Source organism: Medicago truncatula, chromosome 5 (assembly GCF_003473485.1).
Source record: "Medicago truncatula cultivar Jemalong A17 chromosome 5, MtrunA17r5.0-ANR, whole genome shotgun sequence".
Taxonomy (NCBI): Eukaryota; Viridiplantae; Streptophyta; class Magnoliopsida; order Fabales; family Fabaceae; genus Medicago; species Medicago truncatula.
Genome location: NC_053046.1, coordinates 17,539,588 through 17,563,407, shown reverse-complemented (window position 1 = coordinate 17,563,407; position 23,820 = coordinate 17,539,588). Strand labels below are relative to the sequence as shown.

Genomic DNA, 23,820 nt, shown 5'->3' with positions numbered 1-23,820 from the left:
TTGTTTTATCAGCTTATCCAAAAAGGTTCTAAGTGATGAAGATAATAAGATAAAACAGGATAGATATTCATTAATAGGTATGAATATGTAACGAACTAGTGCACCATTTAAGAAATGGAAGATTGAAATAGCGGATTCCCAAAACCATAACAGCATCAAAGATCACAAAATCAATAAATATATCAGATGTGCATATATACCCTTAATTCAACAACCCAAAAAAGGAGGTACAAATAAAAGAAGCAAACTCTAAAACTTATGGAATATGCTTCCTCAGGCACCAATTTGAACATTTCAAAGGCCTCCAAATCCTATGAACACTACACCTATATATCTTCAAAAGCAAGCAAATAATTTTTCAGTTAGGATCAAAATCCAACAGAATAATCGTAAACAGCTCATTTTTGATAATTTAGTAGCCTGGTAGATCTTCTAACAGGAGAAGTGAAACATTTTACTGCAGTTTTCCCATCCTTTTTAAGCATCATGTGACTTTTCTTGGCAATGCTTCTTGTCAGCACCCTACTACTACACAATTTACCAGTTTCCTTTACAATCTTCTTCTTGGTACGTTTCTTATCCATGCGGTCACTTGATAATATGTCAAAATCCAATTTCTTTGCGTAAAGTGGAGACCTAAGACTATCAGGCTCATGGGTAGGATCAAATTCAAATACACTCATAAAATATTGACTATTTTCAGCTGCAGCAACACTTGAGACTCCATTTTCACCATTAGAAATCATGTCAACCTGCGGTTGAGACAAATCAAGACTCGCAATGTTGTTATTGCCTTCCGGTTCCATATCTTCCTGCTGAGACAACTTAAGACCCGCAATGTTGTCATTACCTTCAGGTTCTATATCTTCCTGCAAAGTTCCATCAGCTGCTTTTTTGTGGGGTGAAGCATTTGAGAATCCATTTTCACCATTATAAATCACACCAACATGTGGTTGAGACAACCTAAGATTCGCAATATTGTTGTTACCTTCAGCTTCCTGTGAGGTCTCATCAGCTGTTTTTTTGTGGGAAGAAGTATTTGAGTCGTCAAAACCAGTAACTTTATCCACGTTTTCACATTCATTTTCTGAACTATGAGCTGAATAATTTTTCCAATTGTGTGGAAATCCAACCGAGAAACGGCGACATACCTGTTGAAAGACATTCAATATTTCCAGAAAATTAAATGCGTCAATAACAGACACAATCACACACAAGGGTATTTATTCAATCCATTGAAGATTATGTGTATTTTGTTTCGCTAATAGAATTGATTTTGTCAAAAGGTATAGATTTGGGTTCCTGTCAGACAAAATTGTCGGACTCTAAATCTCATGCACGTGTGTGTGCCTCTGCCTAGTTTCACATAAAAAAGTTAGCAAAAATATAGGAGTTTGATTTCTACCAAATAAAAGTGATTGATTGATAAACCTCAATTACGGTGTCTGTGGAACATGAAGCAAACACATGTTGTGATAAAACAGTAAATTTGGCGTAGAATTAAAAATTTGACACAGCTTTTGCATCAAACTTTTTTTAGAAGTACAAACATGTGAACATAAATGAAATTAACTTCAAACTCAATTAAACCAAAACTAATTCTAAAAATTTAAGTGTATGTTTAAATTCACTTTTAAGAGAGGCCTAAAGTGATTCCAGACATGTTTAAAATATTCTTATGTAGAATCACTTATGCCTCCAAAATGAATTCTAACTCGAAGCTGAAATTTATAGCTTTTGCTTCCAAATTTGATTTTTACTCTCAAACTATGATTCAATTCAGTTTTACTTGAATGCATCAAAAGTCAAAACACACAATGTTTTACATACAACTCAATTTTAATAAAAAATCAATTCATTTAAAATCAAATTATATCAAAGGACTTACAGCAAAACCAAACACACTAGTTATATTCAAAATCAACTCTGTTAGAAGCTAGTGCAATCAAACGAGCCTAGAGAAGGGTCAAGAGGAGTGAGAAAGAAAAGGGTAACCCACCTCAGAAGAAAAACCATTTTGAGATGTACGTGAAGCGTTGATCAAACCGTGAAACATTACAGTGATGCCATCTTGAGTCTCTACAACATTGGGTTCATGTCTCTCTACAATCACTGAAGAAAAAAACATTCTTTCTCTCCTGCATGCACCAATAGTCACAATAAGTAATTACTCAAACAGAGAACCAATCAGAAACCTAAAAATGAAAGTAAAAAAAATTACTCCATTGAAGCAATGCCAGCAAGCGCTAAACCCTTGCATTGGTTTGGAGGTTTCACAAGCCACCATTCATGTAAGAAAATCTACAAAAACAAGCAAGTAGCTTCATGAGTGTGTATACTGTGAATAATTTCGTGAAGAATAAGAAACAAGAGAGAAGACTGAATGGCAAATACGTGTTTAGATTTGAAGATTGAGTTGGAGAGGGGTGTAGTGGTGGATCGTATTGGGGTCTTGGAAGCCATTCTGATTTTCTTGTCGAGGAGCAGTTTTCTTTCCGTTATCTCTCTTTTATTTTTGCTTAGCTTCTCGCCTTCCCTTTTGTAGGAAAATTTTGCTCCTAAACATGTTCAACCATATTTTCATTTCATAATTAAACAATAAATAAATCTTATAATTTGATTGATAAAAAAAAAACATAATTATGAAATATTACTCCCGCCATCTCACAATAATTGACATATTTGCTTATTTCGCACATATTATGAAGGTATCATGGCTTATGTATATTTGACATTTGAAGTGACACTCGATATATTATAGTGTACACTTGAAATGTGTATAAATGCAAATGTAATATATAGAATAACTAAACGATGCCCAAAACAAGCTTTAACAATTGACGCACATGTACTATTTACATAGTCTTAGACACAAATCATGACAACTTGTGCCACTGAGTTCATGAGATTAAGCATTGATACATGTTCATATCGGCACAAAAGAACAAGTATTACGAAACTCAAAGAAATGGGAACAAATGAGATAATGGTGTTTTAATAGACATCATATGACATGATGAGAATTGAAACAACTCAAGTTGTGTGTCCCATTAACTAGAGAATCAAAATCTGGTATCACTAATACAAAATTAAAACATAGTGCTGGTAATGTATTTTTTTTTTAAAACTCGGTATCCGGATCAATTTTGAGACCTTGAGAGGATCACACTCCAAGGTCCCAAGCTAACATTACCGGGCCAACTCAAATGGGTTGCAGATGTAACTAAAAAACATTAAACTCTCCTTTGCCCAAAATTGGAATTATAATATTTCTGATCATTTTTACAGTCACAAATATAACAGCAGCAAAAGAAAAACGCAGAATATGCTAAATTGAAACAGTTGTATTATCAGAATTTGAACAAATTCTATGAGGACTTTCAACAAACATGATAAGTGCATAAAAAAAAAAAGGAACGGGGAATCTGAAAATGAATCAGTTTAAACAGAAGACATGGGTTCAATTACGAAACTAAAATTAAGAATTACCTTGTGTTATTTATTGTTGTTTCGGAGGCTTGTGATCTTGAAACTCTATGAATGAATGGAAAAGAGACCCCAATTGCGTTTGGGTAATATATGTAGGGAGCGGAAAAGAAGAAAATAATAAAAGCGGGAAAATACGACTAGTTCTCCTAGTTTTTGTTATTTAGGGAGAGAAACCGATTTAGGATCCATCAAAAAAACTAAAATAGTCAATTACCCTCCTGAAATAGTAAGTTTCGTCAATTACCCTCTTGAAATTAACAAAACTTCAATTACCCTCTTGAAATTGCACAACGTTGATCAATTTACCCCCTCCGTCAAATTTTTCTGTTAGTTAACATGACGTTTTGCAAATACCCCCCTGAAGTTTTGTACTTATGTGCAAAATGCCTCCTGAACTTAAAAATTTATATATTTTTTTCTTATCCTTAAAAGTGACTGCATTATCACTAAATTGTGGAGCATATTAGCTAAGTTTTGATGGTATACAACCATATATGTTCCTTTAAACAATCAAACATTAACCATGTATTAGAGTCTAACGATATGAAAGTCAGCATAGTAAAGTACAACCACACTTGTCAGATGGAAAACTAATACATGTCAAACATAATGAAGCACATAAATAATATATGATTGACATAACCAAGAATTAACAAGATGTCAGAGTATATGGCCTTGCTATTGCTAATTTTAACCACACCAAAAATTTCACTTCCTTTATATTGTGAGCGGTGCACACCATCAACACACTTCTCTCACTTTCAAGAAAAAATACATAAACTTGTTACTTCTCTCACTTTATAAAGAATCTTGAAGGAATCATGGTCTTCTTCTCCCGTTAGGATTCAAAGAAATGGTAATAATATTATATTATGTATATTTCATTATGTTTTTTTAAGAGAATAAAAAAACATGATAGCCATCATCCTTTTGATCTCTAATGGGGTTAAGGACAACTTGAAAAGGAAAAAACAACATCTGATGTTGGAACAAAGAAATACTTTTATGTTTGTTTTATAAATATTTTTGAGTTTTGAACATTATTGTAGGGTTTACCAAATACTGCCTATTTCTTCTACAATACTGTCAATATATGGTTGTATATCGTCAAAACTTAGCTAATATGCTCCACAATTCAGTGATAATGCAGTCACTTTTAAGGATAAGAAAAAAATATATAAATTTTCAAGTTCAGGGGGCATTTTGCACATAAGTGCAAAACTTTAGGGGGGTATTTGCAAAACGTCATGTTAACTAACAGAAAAATTTGACGGAGGGGGTAAATTGATCAACATTGTACAATTTCAGGGGGGTAATTGAAGTTTTGTTAATTTCAGGGGGGGTAATTGACGAAACTTACAATTTCAAGGGGATAATTGACTATTTACTCAAAAAATAAAGAAACCAATTTAGGGAACCAATTATCGTAAAGTGATACTCCGCTCCAGTCTTATTTATAAAAAAAAAAAAATTGATCAACAAAAGTTGTGTTGAATTGTTTAATCAGATGCATGAAAAAAAAAATCCAATAAGTCCAATAAATAATTCTTCAAAAAAAAATCCAATAAAAAAAATAAAAAAAAGTCCCTAACAAAAACTGGAAAATATTGAAAAAAAACTAATATAAAAAATTGGAAAAAAATCAATATAAAAAACAGGAAAAAATAAAAACATAAATATAAATTAGACACAGGCATCTTCGGACCACCCCTATCACCGGACCTTCGCTACTCACCATCGACGGACCACCATCGTGCACCGCTGCCCGATCACTAGAGCTTCATTGTGGCTAGCCGGAAAATTGACCGGAGCTCCACATTTGCCGCCGCGGAGCTCCATCGTGGTCAACGTCGGCGATTCCGTTGACCACCAACAACCACCACCCTTACATTTATCTTTATTTAAATTAATATATATTATTCAATATTTTTTAATATTAAAATTATTGGGCTTGGCTGTGTCAAAAAATCAGCATTTAGCTTGGAAAATTGCTTTTCTGACATAGAATACTTCCTGTTGACACAAGTAAATGACCAAATTACCCCCAGCGGTAGTTAACTTTTTATTATGATTTTACGTGTTTTAGTAGAAAAATCAAAATAAATCGAAAGTTATTCAGAATTCTACGAAAACTTTATAGAAACCTCTATAAAAATACATATAGATGATCTGAAAAGTTTCGTAACATTCCGAATAAGTCTCGATTTTTTTTTTCCGACCGAAACACGCAAAATCGCAATTGAAAAAATAAAAAAAAATCAACATTTATTCGGAATGTTACGAAACTTTGCACATAATCTATATGTATTTATATAGAGGTGTCTATAAAGTTTCGTAGCATTTCGACTAAGTGTCGATTTATTTTGATTTTTCGACCGAACCATGCAAAATCGCAATTTTTTCAAGTGCGAGTCCGAAAAATTGTCCTAAAGGTTAAACTTTTTTACTCTTTTTTGCACTCATGTTTAGAACAAAAAAATAATATCTCCCACAAAAAATTTGAATTTTTCGACAAGGGACGGATTAAATATGAATTTTTAACGTGCCTAAAATTTAAGATACGAAAACATCAACCTAAAAATTGAATTTTGAGTTGTTTTTTTGCAGACACCTCTATAAAAATACATATAGGGTGTGTTTGGTAAAATTAGCTATAAGCTAGCTGGTAGCTGATAGCTGAAAAGTTAGCTGATAGCTGGAAGCTTATGGCTGAAAAGCTAGTTGATTGAAATTAAAGTGTTTGGTAAAATTAACGTTTAAAATGACTGATAAATATAAAATGATAGAAAATTACACATAAGTTTAATATGTTTTTTTAAGGACATATATTTAATATGTTATGAACTATATTTATAAACATTTTAAACTAATATATTTATTATAACAATTTTAATTTATTTCAAAGTATTTTTTGTCTTTAAAATGATAAATGTGATATATAAATTTAACTAAGATTATATTTAATAAAATTTGTATATTATTACAAAAATATTTGAATGAGACCGTATAAAAAAATATAAACCTCAAAACATATTTTAACAAACAGGAACGTTAAAAAAACATCAAATAGAAAGAAAAAAAAAGTGAATAACGCAACCGTAAAAAAAAAATAAACACAACGTGGGTAGTTTTGTTTTCTTCAGTGGGTAGTTTTCTAAAATAAAAGATGATATAAAGGACAAAAATGGAAGAAAATATAAAAAGCTACCAGCTATAAGTTAAAAAGATACTTGAATTAGCTTCTCAAAAAACGTTATAAGCTCATGAGAAAAGCTTGTTACCAAACACGTCACGTTTTCATCCAACGAACTTATAAGCTAATCTAACAAGCTATAAGCTAGCTTATTTATGTTACCAAACACAGCCATAGAGGATCTGCAAATTTTCTTAGTATTTTGAGTAATCCTCAATTTATTTTGATTTTTTTACTGAAACGCGTAAAATTGCAATATTTTTCTAACTGCACACCCGTAAAAGTTATATAGAGTTTGAATTTTTTTCATTATTTTTTGTACACATATTAAGAACTTAAAAAAAACATTTCCCGCAAGAAAAATTAGAATTTTTCGATAACGGATGGATTAAATATGAATTTTTAATGCGCCTATAACTCTAGAAACCAAAACATCAAAACGTCGACCTTGAAATTGAATTTTGATCTGGTTTTTTGCCGATAGCTCTAAAAAAATATATATAGAGAGGGTCTGTAAAGTTTCGTAGAATTCTGAATAAGTTTCGATTTATTTTGATTTTTCGACTGAAACGCGTAGAATCATAATAAAAAGCAGCAAAGGCAGCGGCAGTTAACTGCTTCTGGAGGAGCCAGCGGCAGTTAACTGTCGGCGCATATGCCAGAGGCAGTTAACTACCGACGGGGGTAATTTGATCATTTACTTGTGTCAATAGGAAGTATTCTATGTCAAAAAAGCAACTTTCTTGAGCTTGGGTTACCAAAAAATTGGGCTTGGTTGTGTAAAAAAATCAATATGAATTGTGCTCATTACCGAAATGGATTCGCTCATTCCCAAAGTAAATGTCCAAAATACCCCTACGCATGTTAATTCACGCAATAAAAGTTAACTCACGCTAGTGTTAAATTTACATGAGTTAACTCACGCTGCGTGACTTAAATCACGCAGAAAAATCACACACTAAAACCCGACGTGAGTCACGTTGGTTTTGTTTATCCAACTTAACAATTGTTTTCCAACGGGGTTTGCTTGTAGAATAATAGAAAAGAAGAAATAGATTTCTTTTTTGGGGTTTGCTTTGTAACTCTATGATCTTTTGCTCAAGTAATTCAGTTCGATATATTATACTGTGAATGTGAATAGTTGTTTTCAATAAATGTTGGCCTCATAGTTTTAAAACTCGACTCGGTCATCGATTCGGTAGGGGTATCGGGTCACTGGGTCAATGGTCGAACCACTGGATCAATGGTCGAACCACATGACTGAATCGGATTAAATCGGATAACTCGGTTAAATGACTCGGTCTTAAGATTAAATATTTATAGGTATTTAACTAGATTAAAATACATATCAAACTAGATTTATACTTTATAAAAAATTAATGTTAACTTGTAATTGTCAAAAACATTACATTGCCTTTTAAAAAATATAAATATATAATTATTCACAAATATATAAATAAATAACATTGCTTTATATTTTTGGTTAGACACTTTTGTAATTGCAGGTTCTTAGAAACATTACAATTGGGCTTATTTGAGTAGCCCATTATACACCACAAAGTGAAAACCTAAAGATATAGCTATAACACAAACCATGAACATTAGCTGCCGCATGGCATAACATAGCAACAATACAACTTTTCTTTCTCATTCCATTCTATGCTTGTTTGAGTCTTCAATGGAGCTTTCAACAAAAATCTGCAAGGGAATTCGTATGCGGTTTCAGTTACTTCTCTCTTTCCAATCGCAGCTTAAGACCAAAATCCCCAAACCTTTCTTCTTCCTTTTTTTTTTTTCTTTTTTTTTTTCTGAGAATGTTAAACATTGGACCGGCCGGTTCTTTAAACCGACTGAGTCATCGGTTTTGATCGGTTTTTATCGAGTCTGATTGCATGACCGATCCAATGAGAAGCTCGAACCGGACACCTCACCAGTTCACGGTCGGACCGGCCGGTCCGGTCCGGTTTTTAAAACTATGGTTGGCCTTCTATATCTATCTATATCTATATACTAATAAGAAAATAAATGTCCCTTGAATTTATCATTTTGCCCTTATAAGGGGCAATTTGGTAATCTATTTATTGGTTGAGTTTTTTTTTTTTTTGAACAATGACCTATGAATTTTCATTTTTGCCCCTAACCAATTTTTTTTAATTATTTTCTAATTTTTATATTTTTAACTTTTTCAATTTTTTTTTATCTCAAATTCAGTTGTTTCTACATTGCCGTTGTGGGAGATTAAGATATCGTTTGACCCGACATTTTTCAAACTTCTCTACATTTTTAAGGAGAAGTTAGGTCAAACACAATATCAATTAAGTACTTACTAAAAAAAGTACTTTTCTTGAACGCATAAAATTGAATGGAATGAGCTTTGACCAGAAGATGTTCAATGTTACTTTAAAAAACTACTTCTCGACAATTTATTTCACAAACACCTCTTTTCAACTTATGCCGGGAACCTTTTCTTTATTTTTTAATATTATATATATATTTGTTGAACAATGGCCTATGAATTTTCATTTTTGCCCCTAACCAATTTTTTTTAATTATTTTCTAATTTTTATATTTTTAATAACTTTTAATTATTTTCCAATTTTTATATTTTTAACTTTTTCAATTTTTTCTCCCAAATTCAGTTGCTTCTACATTGCTGTGCTCCCTGATTTTCGGATATCAAACCATTAATTGATTTGAATCGTCAATCTTTGAACTCTCAATTTTTATTCGTGGGAATGGAAAAAATGAGTAAAAACCCTTATCGAGACTTTGGATTCGGGGGTTGGTTTCGAATAGGGAAGGTATTAAGCACCCTAAACGACTTCGGTACTCCGAAGGAACCGTTTACCTAGATTATCTTGTGCTAAATTCATTCGCTTACTTGAAAAATTATTACCTAAAAATCTAAGTGAAAGAATGGAAGGAGAAGAAGTATGTTTTTGGTTATTTTTATTTGATTTGGAAGGACAAGTCCTCTGCCTACGTACCCTTTTGGGAAAGGGATCAAAACCGACGTAGTTCCACTCAAAAATTTCTTTGGTGGGTTAGGTTGATTTTAAGATTTTTGAAAATGGTTTTAAGAAGAGAAAGAGGCCTCAAGGCATGAGATAAAAGAAATGAGTGAGGTTGATTGATTTTAAATTTTGAAAATGATTGAAGTTGAATTAAAATTGATTGAGAGTTTGATTAAGAAAATAAAGGAAAAATGTTATTAAGAAAATGATTTTGAAGTTTTGCATATTTGATTTTTTGATAAAATGATTTTTCTAAACTAAAGGTGAAAACTAACGTAACATCGTAGAAAAACGAGCGGAAAGCGGTAAATAAATTGTGGTAGTGTCGGTGCTTGTGTTACCTACATTATTACATCAATTCCTAAATACAACCCTAAGGCCTTTATGCCAAAATAAAATGCAAGAAATAAAACTTACATCAATTTCCTATTTATACACACTAAGTCAATGACAAAATAAAATGATGAGAAAATTAAATGTGCATGCTATGATTCAAAACAAAGATTAAATCGTTAGTGAGCATAAGAAAATATTGAGATGAAATGAGCAAAAATTAAAATGAACATGTGGAAACAAATAATAGACAAGAAATTAAGAGATGACATGTAAAACTAGCTAGTAACAAATAAAAATAGAGTAAATAGTCAATTACCCCCCTGAAATTGTAACTTTCGTCAAAAACCCCCCTGAATTTTGCAAAATGTCAAAAACCCCCCTGAAAATCCCTCCGTTAATTTCCTCCATCCAACATGCTGATGTGGCCATTAACTGCCACGTGGCACTGACACATGGTCAAAAAAGTCATGCCACGTCATAGGGGGGTAATTGACTATATTTATTTTTTTTTTGAAAAAAATCTGATTTTTTTTTTTGAAAAAAATCTGATATATATATTTTTTTTTAAATCTGATTTTTTTTTTCTTTTCATAATTAACATTTGTGCCACCCACTGAACATGCAAATACCCCCTGAAATTAAACATTTATGTGCAAATACCACCCTCAAATTTAAAATTTATGTAGCAAATATCCCCTCAAATTTATAACTTATATGCAAACATCCTTTCCAAATGTAAAACTTATATGCAAATTACACCTTGAATCATAAAACTTTAATGGTTAAGTAAAACTTATTCTTAATCTATAATTTACTATATCTCTAATAACAATAAAAAAGAAAAAAAAATCACATCTTTAAAATAAAACAAAGGGGGAGAGGTTATTGGTGCATGAATGGATGGTTGTGTGTAGGCTCACGTAGAATTGTTTTTTGGCCAAGAGCTTGGGAATATTTCTAGCTATGCTCCTTCAGGGGTTCCCACGCAACACACCACTAGTTCTCTATCTGTTAAGGCCTAAGGGTGTTGCTTGAAATGATGACAAATTATTGCCATTACACTTTTGTTGTTGGAGAAAATTTAACTTCCCGCTGTAATTACACTTTGCCATAACTACCAAATTTACCTTCATATATTATATATATGTCTTGGTCAAATCCTTGTTAATTTTTTTTTCTGTAGGATCTGCAATTATTTGCTCTCAAAACACAACATTTTGATGCATATGCATCTCTGTTTCCATGTTATTTTAAAGATGTAATTTTTTTCTTTTTTTATTGTTATTAGAGATATATTAAATTATAGATTAAGAATAAGTTTTACTTAACCATTAAAGTTTTATGATTCAAGGTGTAATTTGCATATAAGTTTTACATTTGGAGAGGATGTTTGCATATAAGTTATAAATTTGAGAGGATATTTGCTACATAAATTTTAAATTTGAGGGTGGTATTTGCACATAAATGTTTAATTTCAGGGGGGGTATTTGCATGTTCAGTGGGTGGCACAAATGTTAATTATGAAAAGAAAAAAAAAATCAGATTTCATTCAAAAAAAATAAATATAGTCAATTACCCCCTATGACGTGGCATGACTTTTTTGACCATGTGTCAGTGCCACGTGGCAGTTAACGGCCACATCAGCATGTTGGATGAAGGAAATTAACGGAGGGGGGTAATTGACAGACGCTTGACAATTTCAGGGGGGTTTTTGACATTTTACCAAATTCAGGGGGATTTTTGACGAAAGTTACAATTTCAGGGGGGTAATTGACTATTTACTCAATAAAAATATCATATATAAAGACACAATAAGCAAGAATTAAGAAACAAGGGAAGGAATGAGCCAAGAAAAAACAAGTAAAATGGATTTTAAGACTTGGAGGTTAAAATGATGGAAAAACATTTTTTAGAATTTTGAAGTGTTAAAATATGAAGAAAATAGAGTAAAAGTATTAAAAAAAAAAGGGTTAATTAAGTTTTTAGTCCCTATAAATATACACAGTTTTGTTTTTAGTCCCTACAAAATAAAATCGCAATTTTTAGTCCCTGCGACATTTTCCTTAAGCATTTTAGGGACCAAAATTGTTGATGGAAATTTTTTACATGGACCAAAAGTACTGATGGAAAATTTTATAGGGACTAAAAATGATGATGGAAAATTTTATAAGGACTAAATAGTGTGATTTTATTTTGTAGGGACTAAAAACAAAATTGTAAATATTTATAGGTATTAAAAACTTAATTAACCCAAAAAAAAAATGAAAAGACAAATAAAAACAAAGTTTGGCTCAGCATGATTAATTCTGGACCGTTGGATTAATCCAGTGGTTCAGATTCAGTCACTGGATTCATCACAGCCACTGGATCTAAGATCCAACGGTTAAACAAAACAGAACACAGAAGGCTGTAAACAAAGAACACGCGTGTGATCTAACAGAATTATCACTGACCGTCAGATACGAGATCAAATAGTCTAGATCTGAAGATGTACAAATATCACCATGGATCACACATACAGGACCGTTAGATTAAAAGAGGAGGAAAGATCTAAGGGTTCAGAAAGAAGGGAAGGAGGAACCAGATGGACCGGTTCGGTTCAGATGAACCAGACCGGTTCGCATATGCTTATAAAAAATTTTTGAACCGGTTTCCTTCATTTCTTCCTTTCTCCCTCTCTCTAAACAAACTTAGTGAGAGAAGGTCTGCAAGTGCAGCCTTCTTCTCCGACGAGTTGCTTGAAAGCCGGCACGGCGGCGCCACCGCGCCGGGAAATCCAAACACCTCTGTTTAAAAAAAAAAAAAACTTCAGATCTAGATATCCTTTTTCTTCCTCTTTCCAAAAATCTACTTAGTTTTCACAAACAAACAACCTAAACTTTTAGATCTAAGTTACAAGTTTCGAAAATTTTTGTTAAAAGAAGGAGGAAGAGAAAGGATCACTACCTCAATATTTCTGGAGGCCGAATCGGTTCCTCTTCACTCGCGGTTCAGATCGGTTTGTTACTTGCCTCTTCGCGATCTGGTTCAGATTGCTGCTTGAACGGTCCGATCTAGCTTAGTCCTTCCATTGTTGATGATATACGAGCCGAAGCTTGATGTTGATGTTGTTGTTGGATTCGTGAATCAGTGTTTACTGGATTCACGATCTGAAATGTTTGTGTACGAAGGTTTTATGGCATTTTCACAGATCTGGAGATATTCCAGTGTTGTTCTTTGGTTTGATCTGAAAAGAAACGAGAGAGAATTGGATTTTGGTGTTTGCTGGAATTTTATGGGTGAACATTCATGAAATGTTCATGATGTGTTCATGAGTTTTTTATTTTATTTTTGGCTTTTGATTCGGAAAAGTGGAAAGAGAAAGGATTTTTGTGTTTGTGTAATATTTGCCGCATAATTTCTGACTGATTCTGTACAGTGATTGATTGGTGACGTTTTTTTTCTCTCTCAACAGTGCAGCAGTAAATGCTGCTATTTATATCTGACACATGTAGGGTTCTGGATCAAATTGACTACTAAGCTTCTGACACGTGGACATGGACCAAATGACTTTCAAGAGGACTAAATTGGACTTTGTAGAGACTTAATAAAAAATAATATGAAATAGAAAACTTGATTTTGAAAAAACGTGACTTAATCAAAAAACGAAAAGAAAAAGAAAAGGAAAAAACTAAAGAATATAAAACAATAAAGAAATTAGATAAGTGGAATTAAAAATAATAAAGATAAAGTGAATGAATTAACAAAAAGTAAAATTGTCCCTTTCGGAAACCAAATGAGGTACTTCAAAGTAACCTCTCTGTCGAAATTTCGTTTGAAATGATTAAAAAGACGCGACTTCTAAAATACGATTAGACCTTTTAAAATGACTTGACTGTTATGACTAAAAAGACTATAAAATGCGTTATAAAAATGCAGATGAAGTGATTCTAATTGTTGTAAAAATGCAAGCGGGGACTTAAATGCAAGATAAAAGTTTTTAAATGATTAAAGACGAAAAACACGAGTTCTAAATGGTAAAAAAAAACGAATACAAGAGAAAGTGGACTATTTTAAAATATGGACAAAAAAGATTTTAAACGATCCAAATTTGGGGTATGACAATTGCCGTTGTGGAAGATTAAGGTATCGTTTGACCTGATATTTTTCAAACTTCTCTACATTTTTAAGGAGAAGTTAGGTCAAACACAATATCCATTAAGTACTTACTAAAAAAAGTACTTTTAGAACAAATAGGTTAAATCTAGGGTTAATATTGCATCACCGATTAACATTTAGAAATAAGAGATGTCATTTTGCACAAATTAAATCTAGGGTTAATATAATTTGTTTAGTAAAATTAAAGAGAAAAATTAGGAGCGATTTGTTTATTTTGATTTCCCTAACAATTAACGTTAACATTTTGATCAAATTAAACAGGGTTAATTAAATAGGGTTAATAAGTAAAATTAAGCAAAGAAGTTAGGTTAATTCAATGGCAAAATTTTGCGTCCGGGTTAACTTTAAGAAATAAATTAAAATAGGTTAAGTATAGCAAGACGGGTTAACATTTATAAGTAAGAGATTAAGTTAAGTATAGCGAGACGGGTTAACGGTTATTCCTTTCCAAAAAAACAGCATATAATTGGGAACATACTTTTATTTTACTTTAGATAAACATTAAATGCAAAAGTGTGGAGGGAAAAATTAGGTTAAAATTAGAGATGACATTTTGCATAAATTAAATCTAGGGTTAATATAGTAAAGTCACACGAAAAAATAGGTTAAATCTAGGGTTAATTTTGCATCACGGGTTAACATTTAGAAATAAGAGATGACATTTTGCATAAATTAAGTCTAGGGTTAATATAGTAAAGTCACACGAAAAAATTAGGTTAAATCTAGGGTTAATATTGCGTCACGGGTTAACATTTAAAAATAAGAGATAAGAGATGACATTTTGCATAAATTAAATCTAGGGTTAATATAGTAAAGTCACACGAAAAAAATAGGTTAAATCTAGGGTTAATATTGCGTCACGGGTTAACGTTTATAAATAAGAGATGACATTTTGCATAAATTAAATCTAGGGTTAATATAACTTGTTTAGTAAAATTAAGGAGAAAAATTAGAAGCGATTTGTTTATTTTGATTTCCCGAACAATTAACATTAACATTTTGATTAAATTAAATAGGGTTAATACAGTAAAATTAAGCAAAGAAGTTATGTTAAATCTTGGGCAAAATTTTGCATTCGGGTTAACTTTAAGGAATAAGATATTATAATAGTTGTCATGTTATTTTTTATGTAGTGTTTTAGGCTCTATGTTGCAAAATTTTGGTTTACGCAGCTTTGATTTTCACATTTATAAAGGACAATAATTTTCTGTAATTTATAAGATTTCTCATTCGAAACTATATTTTAAAAAAATACGTTATTCAACCCGTGCTTAACTAGTTTTGACAGGAAAGAAAAAAAAAACAACACGTAGAAGAATAACAAATTATTTTAAAATGATATAGTTAGTATATATGTTAGTGGCGGTTAGTTTGTGGAGGTAACAATACATCATTTTCAAAGAAATAGATTCACATTTTCGTAGAATCAAAGAAATCAACATGGAAACAATCGTTAAGTTGGATAAACAAAACCAGGGTGAGTTAACTCACGTTGGGTTTCAATGTGTTTTTTTCGGCTTGACTTCGTGAGTTAACTCACGTTTCCATTTACATTAGCGTGAGTTAACATGTGTAGGGGTATTTCAATCATTTATTTTGGGAATGAGCGAATCCATTTAGGTAATGAGCAGAATTCAATCAATATTGGTCATGGTAAAATAGAAAATAGGGGCTTTCATCACACAAAAAAACAATCTATTTGTAACAAAAAAGTGTTAAAAATAAGAAAAAAATAATTTAAGAAAAAAAAAGAATTTATATTTTAATACATGGATCGGATGGGTATCTTATCCATTGACAATATAATAATGGATGGATTAGATTTTTAAAAGATATTTAGTATATTGTTAATGATTTTTTTTTTTAATCTATCAATTACAATCTAATTAGTAACTGGTGAAATAAACTGAAAGCGAGTGAACCCTAGCAGTAATTACTTAGGACGTGACATAACTAATATTGAGTAAAATCTGCTGAAATCAGGATATAACTAGTTAATAATTAAGGAAACAAGTGACTTCACGACTTAAATCTGCCCGGTAACTCTATTCTCCTCACACCTTGGTAAGGTAGATGCTGATCGCGCTGCCCATTTGTAGAACTACCGAGAGAGAGAGAGAGTGTGTGCTATGTACTCCTAAGATTCATAGATGGTAAAACCTTTAGGAACACCGGTCATTATACCTTCGGAAATTTAGGAACGTCAACTTAAGTTTATGTTTCAATTATCCCTGAGGTATTAAGACCCCACACGTAAGGATCACCGTGTGACCAACAAGTGCAACTCAATAGGCGGAGGAATAGACCAAATTCAACCAAGAGAGTAAGACCCCACATATAAGGATCGTCGTGCGACCACCAGGTGCAACTTGACAAACTGATTAGGTTACCACGTACCGACGGACTCATCACTTAGATAGTCTACTTAGAATAACTAAACGCAACTTGACTGTTATTTAATTCCAACAAATGATGGGGGGGATTCAAAGAATGATAACCGCGGCTAACATTTCTGCAACCAAAACAGGTAATATGTTGTATTGCAAACAGATAAAAATTACAAATCTCTTAACCTTCAAATCTTTTATATTATTTTGTTCTAAAATAAGTAACACGAATTGTTTGGACGAACCAACAATTTATGTGGATATGATAAATATCACTTTATTACATCGTAAGCGATTTGGTATACTTGCCTTATCCGACCATCACAGAACTCATGAGAGATAATTCCTACTTCATCACAAAGAGGATGTGTACCTTTAGTGGTTATGACTTTGCTGGTTATTGCAAAAAGATTTTATAAATAATTTTGCGCCTTCTATTAAAGAACATAGCTATTAGATGACCATCAATTGAAACAAAAAAGACATCTTTCATTCATAAACAAAATCCAATAACATATACATAAATGTAATGTGCTCCTTAGTGGCGCAAAGTTCTAGGAGCAATAATTGTTCGAGACCTCAAAATATCATAGACATACTTTTTAGAAGGTATCAATAATACAAAATTTATTTATAGTTTTTCTGTCAACTAACAAGGTTTCCAATTCAAAACAATATTATTCTTTGAAGCATCAAATATGTAAAGAGATGGCATTACCTCTAATTTTTATTTCATGTGAAAACTCATAAATAGTAAAGATTATAATCGTAAATCATAATAATAGAATTTTATTATCTTCACATGTTCAAAGTTTAGATGAATGAAAATATCTACTATATCATTTACCATAAACACAACATCGATTATACAAAACATATAGTATGGACCATTCAATCTAAAAATAAAGTTTAATTTATCATGCGAGGTTTCATTACAATTAATGACTACTCTTATGTTCAATCATAAATATATATGATTGATCTTTCAAAATATTCTTTGATATTATTCTAATTTTTACTCAATTTAACTACTTTAGGAGCACGTTCAAGAGGCATAATTAATTTTTATTTTATTTGTTTTGGTAGAACATATACTAAGATCTAATAGATCTTATATATTTGAATTGTGGTTAAGAACTCAACCACAAACCTCTATATATCAACAATGAGCAAGGAAAATTATAATTTTTGCAATCCTTTAAAGATATTAAATTTTAGTTCTTCAATAACTATATCTTAAATCATCATAAATTGTGATAAAAAAAACATTTGTTGTTTGAACGATCCTTCAAGGATGCTTCAAAAAATAATTAGTTCTTCAAGATCTGTATTACACAAGATCTTCAAATCATCAAGAGCAGTTCATTCTTTACACAATCTTTGAGGGACTTTGGATATTAATTCATTTTTTATTTATTCTTTAAAGCTACTTAAATTGGTTGTTTTTAATTGGAGTCACATGATTATTTTATTTTATTTTATTTTAGAATGACTTTCCCCAAGAAAATTAAGATGATTAAATAATCTAGGAACATTTTTAGTACTTGAACAATTCATTAATATTTTAATCACAATTGATTTAACCAATGAACAATCCAAATTATTAGTAGTAGTTCTATGAAAACACACAATAATAATGATTAAAAGTGGAGTATATGCCAGCCACATTTCGGGAATGACTCTCAAAAAAAATCAAACAGTGAAACCAGTGAATATATCTATATATGAGAGGCAAGTATAAATCATTTGGATTAGTGAGCAAAAAGAATTAAGAAAAATTCTTCTAGACCTTTATCAATTTTTCCTATTGCTTTGAGCATGACAGTTGAGGTAAGTAAATAATTCCTTAGCATATGAAGTGACAAATACATATAAAGTGACAAAAAAGAGGTACTAGGTAGGAAATTAACATAATGAGAGAGAAGAGAGTGGCGATCAGTTTACTATTCACCATCATCTTCATCTAGCCTTTCCTTCATCGCAGGTAACCTCTTAACCTCAAACCAACCCCAGTTTTTCTTCTTAGTTTCACAATGCAAACTTATATTCATTCTTGGAAATGTCTTGCAAACATAGATCCACCGATTGATTCATCCAAAACCCTTGATAAATCTGACCCATTTGTTCAAATCCCTAGACCTGAAACTCAAATTAACAACCATGAGTCAGTGACTCTCAACCGTAGCCTACATGTGAACCAAAACAAAACTACCCCATCAAACAAGCCGACCCAAACATTTGTCCAACCCAAAACTTTTGCCCAGGCTCTGTCAAACAATCATCTTTGTGATATTCCCTCATCACAACTACCTCAGCCTGTCATCAAAGGAGACAATCTATCCATTTCAATCCCAGAAGAAGAATATGAAGCAGGTATGGCATCTTGCAAACTCAACCTTCATGCCAGGGTCATATGGCCCAAAGGGGCAACCCCTCTTACTGTTTTTGCTTTGAGAAATTGTCTGTTGTCTGTTTGGAAGAATTTAGGTAAGTGGGGGGTTTCCTCAATAGGAAGAGGATACTATGAATTTGTTTTTTCCAGCTTGGAGGATGTAAAGAGAGTTAGATCAGTTCCTTTTTGGAATCTTAATCCAGGTGTCTTAAAGCTTTTTGCTTGGTCTCAAGATTTTAAACCTAATTTACAAAACAATTCCACTGCACAAGTATGGGTTAGGTTACACGGCCTTCCACAGGAATATTGGAGACCAAGGATTTTCTTTGCTATTGCAAATAGTGTTGGAACACCTATTTGCACAGACTCAGCCTCAACCAAGCCAATGATAGACAGAACATTTGGCCAATATGCTAGAGTTTTGGTTGATATGGATATTACAAAGGATCTAAGATACAATGTTTTGGTAGAAAGAAAGGGTTATGCTTTCTTTGTGGAATTAGAATACGAAAATTTACCTGATTATTGTGTTCACTGCAAGAAAATAGGACATGATGTGGAAATTTGCAGATTTGCTATTAAAACTGTACAGGCCAGGACAGCTTCAAAGCTAATTAACAATGAACAAAAAAAGGTTCATGTTATAGCTAGAGATGGGAGAAAAAATCAGGGCAAGAATGTTGAGAATCCCATAATTGTTGAAGAAGCAGCTTTGAAAGAGGTAGAGGTAATCAACAAAAACAAGGACAAACAAAAGGATCCTGCTGCCGAAGAGGGAACTAGTGGAGTAAAAAACATGGGTATACTGCTGCAAAAGAATCAATTTCAAATTCTACAAGTTAACGAAGATCCAATCAGTCCAAGAGCCGTAATGAGAAGTCAAGATCAGAATTTAGAAAAAGAGATCAATGATGAATTGGAGGAAAGAGTAGTTAATGAATCAGTGCAAGACTCAAGCTCTCAAGGCTCTGAGTTTGTTGATGCTACACAATTTCAAATTCTCAACAATGATGTCAATGATCAAGAAGATGTTGAAACTAAACTTCCAACTCCTGAAAGAGTTCAAAATGACATGGAATTTCTCAAACAGTCATGGGCCAATATAGTGGATGATACAGCCGCTGAAGACAGACTCTCAGAGGAACTAGAGCAGCGACAAGCTGCAGTTGAAGAGGAGCAACAACATATTTTTGCTGAAGACTTTCAGCTAGTTACAACAAGAAGTCAGAAAAAAACAGCCAAAAAGAAGCAGAATCTGAAGACTGTTCAGCATCAAGCCAGAGCCAATAAGGTTTTTTATCAAAAACCTTTCAAATGAAGTGTTTGTTCTGGAATGTTAGGGGTATAGCTAATCACCCCTCAAGATTAGCCTTAAAAAGACTAATTATTTTGCATAAGCCTGACATTGTAATTATTTCTGAACCCTGGATGTGCTTCAATACTTTCCCTAATAGATGGCATTCTAACCTTAACCTAAAACTTTTTGCCATGAATTCTAGACCTAATCATCTCCCTAATCTCTGGTGCTTTTGTAAATCCAACCTTGACCCTATCCTTCTTGCTACTGATGATCAACAGGTTACCTTCTCTTTAACTATAGATTCCAAAGTAGTGGCCTTTACAGCTATCTATGCATCAACCAGTTACATCAAAAGAAGACAATTATGGTCCTCTTTGAATTCCCTTCAATCACAACATTCTATTCCCTGGTGTTTTATTGGGGACTTTAATGTTGTTATTGGATCCCATGAATATAGAGGTTCTTATCCTCCTGCCAGACTTCCAATGGAGGAGTTTCTTGGATGGTCAGAAGCTAATAATCTCTATCACATTCCCACTAGAGGTTCAGAGTTTACTTGGTCAAATGGGAGGAGAGGAAATAGAAGCACTGAAAAAAGATTGGACAGATCTATCTGCAATCAATAATGGTTAGATTTGTGTTGTTCCCTTTCTTGTTCAACTTTAACAAAACACAAATCAGATCACCATCCCCTTTTACTTGAGTTCCAAGTGACCCCAGTCAGTTTTGCTTCCCAATTCAAATTCCAACAAATGTGGGCCCTTCACCCCGATTGTAAAGACATTATCACCTGTAGTTGGAATTCAAACATTATAGGCTCCCCTATGTACATTCTTAATTCCAAGCTGAAGAACCTCAAAACCATTTTGAAAGTGTGGAATAAGGAAGTCTTTGGAGATGTGCACGCTGCTGTGCAAACTGCAGAAGATAATTTGAATCAAATTCAGAATGATATCAACTTGCAAGGTCCCTTTGACACCCTTCTAGATGCTGAGAAATTAGCCCAAACCAACCTCGAACTTTGCTTGAAACAACAAGAAACCTTTTGGAAAGAGAAAGCTAAAATCAATTGGCACTTAGAGGGTGACAGAAACACAAAATATTTCCACAAAATAGCCAAAATCAAATCAACCAGTAAACTGATCACCACTCTGCAAGATGGAGAGAATACACTTACAGATACTCAACAAATTGCAAATCATATTGTTAATTATTATAAGTCTTTATTTTGTACTAACTTTGTTTTGCAGGACCAGTTACTTGTAGACGAAGTAATCCCTAAACTAATCACAGATGACATAAATGCAGTTCTCACCACTCTCCCTTCATCATTGGAGATCAAGGCAGCAGTTTTTGGTCTAAACAAGGATAGCGCTCCTGGTCCTGATGGGTTCGGTGCTTTCTTCTTTCAAAATTATTGGCAGATTGTCAACAAGGAGGTTGAAAATGCAGTATTGGAGTTCTTCACAAAAGGATGGATTCTTCCAGGTTTCAATTCTAATATCATTGCTCTGCTTCCAAAAAATCCAAATGCCACTTCAGTAGATCATTATAGACCAATAGCTATGGCAAATTTTAAATTCAAAATCATTTCTAAGATTTTAGCAGATAGATTAGCTCAGCTTATGCCAAAGATCATCTCTAAAGAGCAAAAAGGTTTTATTCAAAATAGAGACATTAGAGACTGCCTATGCATTGCCTCAGAAGCTGCTAATTTATTACATAACAAATCTTATGGGGGTAACATTATGCTAAAGATAGACATATCCAAAGCTTTTGACACTTTAGAATGGCCCTTCTTAATTCATGTTCTGAGAGCTTTTGGTTTTAATGAAACCTTCTGCAACTGGATTGAAGTTATTTTAAAGTCTGCATATCTTTCAATTTCTGTCAATGGAAAAGCACAAGGTTATTTCAACTGTACTAGAGGGGTGAGACAGGGAGACCCTTTATCCCCTCTTTTATTCTGCCTGGCTGAAGATGTTTTGAGTAGAGCGATTTCTAAATTAGTTGTTGATGGAAAGCTTGAACTCATTAAAGGAACTAGACATGTTAATGTTCCTTCCCACACTTTTTATGCTGATGATTTGATGATATTTTGTAAAGCCAAAAATGCAGGTATCTCAAATCTTAGAGATTTATTTATCAAATATGCATTGGAATCTGGTCAAGTGGTGAATTGTGCAAAATCAACAATGTATCCTGGCTCCATTGCAGTTTCTAGGATTCAACAACTCTCCACAATGTTAAACTTCAATATAGGATCTTTACCTTTCAATTATTTGGGGGTGCCTATTTTCAGAGGGAAACCAAAAGTTTCTCATCTTCAACCAGTAGCTGACAAAATCAAAGCAAAACTATCTGCTTGGAAGGCCTCCCTTCTCTCTATGGCTGGTAGAATTCAACTCGTTAGATCAGTAATTCAAAGTATGTTGATGTATAGTATTTCAATATACTCTTGGCCCATGTCTCTGATCAAGGATGTTGAAAAATGGTCAAGGAATTTCATTTGGAGTGGAGATGTGGATAAGAGAAAGCTTGTTACAGTTGCCTGGAAGAAAGTCTGCTTGCCTTTCTCTCAGGGTGGTTTAAGTCTGAGGTCCATTAAAACTCTCAACACATCAACAAACCTTAATCTTCTCTGGAAGATGTTGCATTCAACAGATGATTGGGCAATCTTGTTGAGATCTAGAGTTTTGAGGTGCAGAAAACCAATTCAATACCACATTTACTCCTCATTATGGAATAGCATCAAAGAGGAATTCAGTGATATCAACAATAACTCTATTTGGCTCCTTGGTAATGGTCAAAATATCAGTTTCTGGAATGATAGCTGGTGTGGAGCACCCCTTTCTCAAGCCTTAAGCATTCCTGATGCAATATCAGTTCATTTATCTTCAACTGTTAGTGATTACATTGTTAATGGTGAATGGAGTATTCCTGAAACTCTTTGTCAAATGTTTCCTCTTCTCAGTCAACTTGTGCAACAAGCTACTATCCCACTGGAAGATAAAGATGATCAATTAATTTGGAAGCATTCAGCTAATGGTTTCTTGGACCTCAAGCAAGCTTATGTTTTCAAGAGAAATAATAATGAAGATCTGAAGTGGCCAAAGTTAATTTGGAATAAGGATATTCCTCCCTCAAAGTCTCTTATGGTCTGGAGGCTGATGCAAGGGAAGATTCCTACTGATGATAGATTGATGGATAGAGGCTGCCAGCTGGTTTCCATGTGTAACCTCTGTTGTAAGAATTCTGACTCTTTTATGCATCTCTTCTTTTTCTGCCCTTTTGCTTTAAAATTGTGGTCCTGGTTATCTGCATCTTTAAGTATGAATATGCAATTTAGAGACATGGATGACATTTGGAACTTTTGTGAAAGAGCTTGGTCCACACAATGTAAAATTGTTATCATAGCTGCTCTGATCAATTTACTTAACACAATTTGGTTTGTGAGGAATGAAGCCAGATTCAACAACAAGTTAATTCACTGGAAGTCAGCCATTTCAATCATTATTGCTAACACATCTCTCTCTGGTAACTTCACTAGC

General features: G+C 32.9%; 2 protein-coding genes across 2 annotated transcripts in view; one reads left to right on the top strand and one right to left on the bottom strand.

Annotated features, from left to right (window-relative positions):
• LOC11417557 (cullin-3B) overlaps positions 1-23,820 on the top strand; it is a 65,419-nt gene that overhangs the window by 33,947 nt on the left and 7,652 nt on the right. The gene's annotated exons all lie outside the window — the stretch shown is intronic.
• LOC11408878 (kinetochore-associated protein KNL-2 homolog) lies at positions 171-3,576 on the bottom strand. The gene is made up of 5 exons (XM_003613680.4): positions 3,490-3,576; positions 2,395-2,464; positions 2,222-2,301; positions 2,000-2,138; positions 171-1,151 (listed from the first exon to the last, which is right to left on the bottom strand). Exons 2-5 carry the CDS (start codon positions 2,461-2,463, stop codon positions 399-401), a joined length of 1,041 nt encoding a protein of 346 aa, XP_003613728.2. The 5' UTR covers position 2,464; positions 3,490-3,576; the 3' UTR covers positions 171-398.

What these genes read in the sequence shown, in the direction of transcription:
- LOC11408878 (XM_003613680.4), bottom strand. Translation starts at nt 2,463, where the DNA reads ATGGCTTCCAAGACCCCAATACGATCCACCACTACACCCCTCTCCAAC. An exon ending in CAATCTTCAAATCTAAACAC is followed by an intron (nt 2,302 to 2,394) that starts GTATTTGCCATT and finishes TTGTTTTTGTAG; the next exon opens with ATTTTCTTACATGAATGGTG. An exon ending in GCTGGCATTGCTTCAATGGA is followed by an intron (nt 2,139 to 2,221) that starts GTAATTTTTTTT and finishes TGGTGCATGCAG; the next exon opens with GAGAGAAAGAATGTTTTTTT.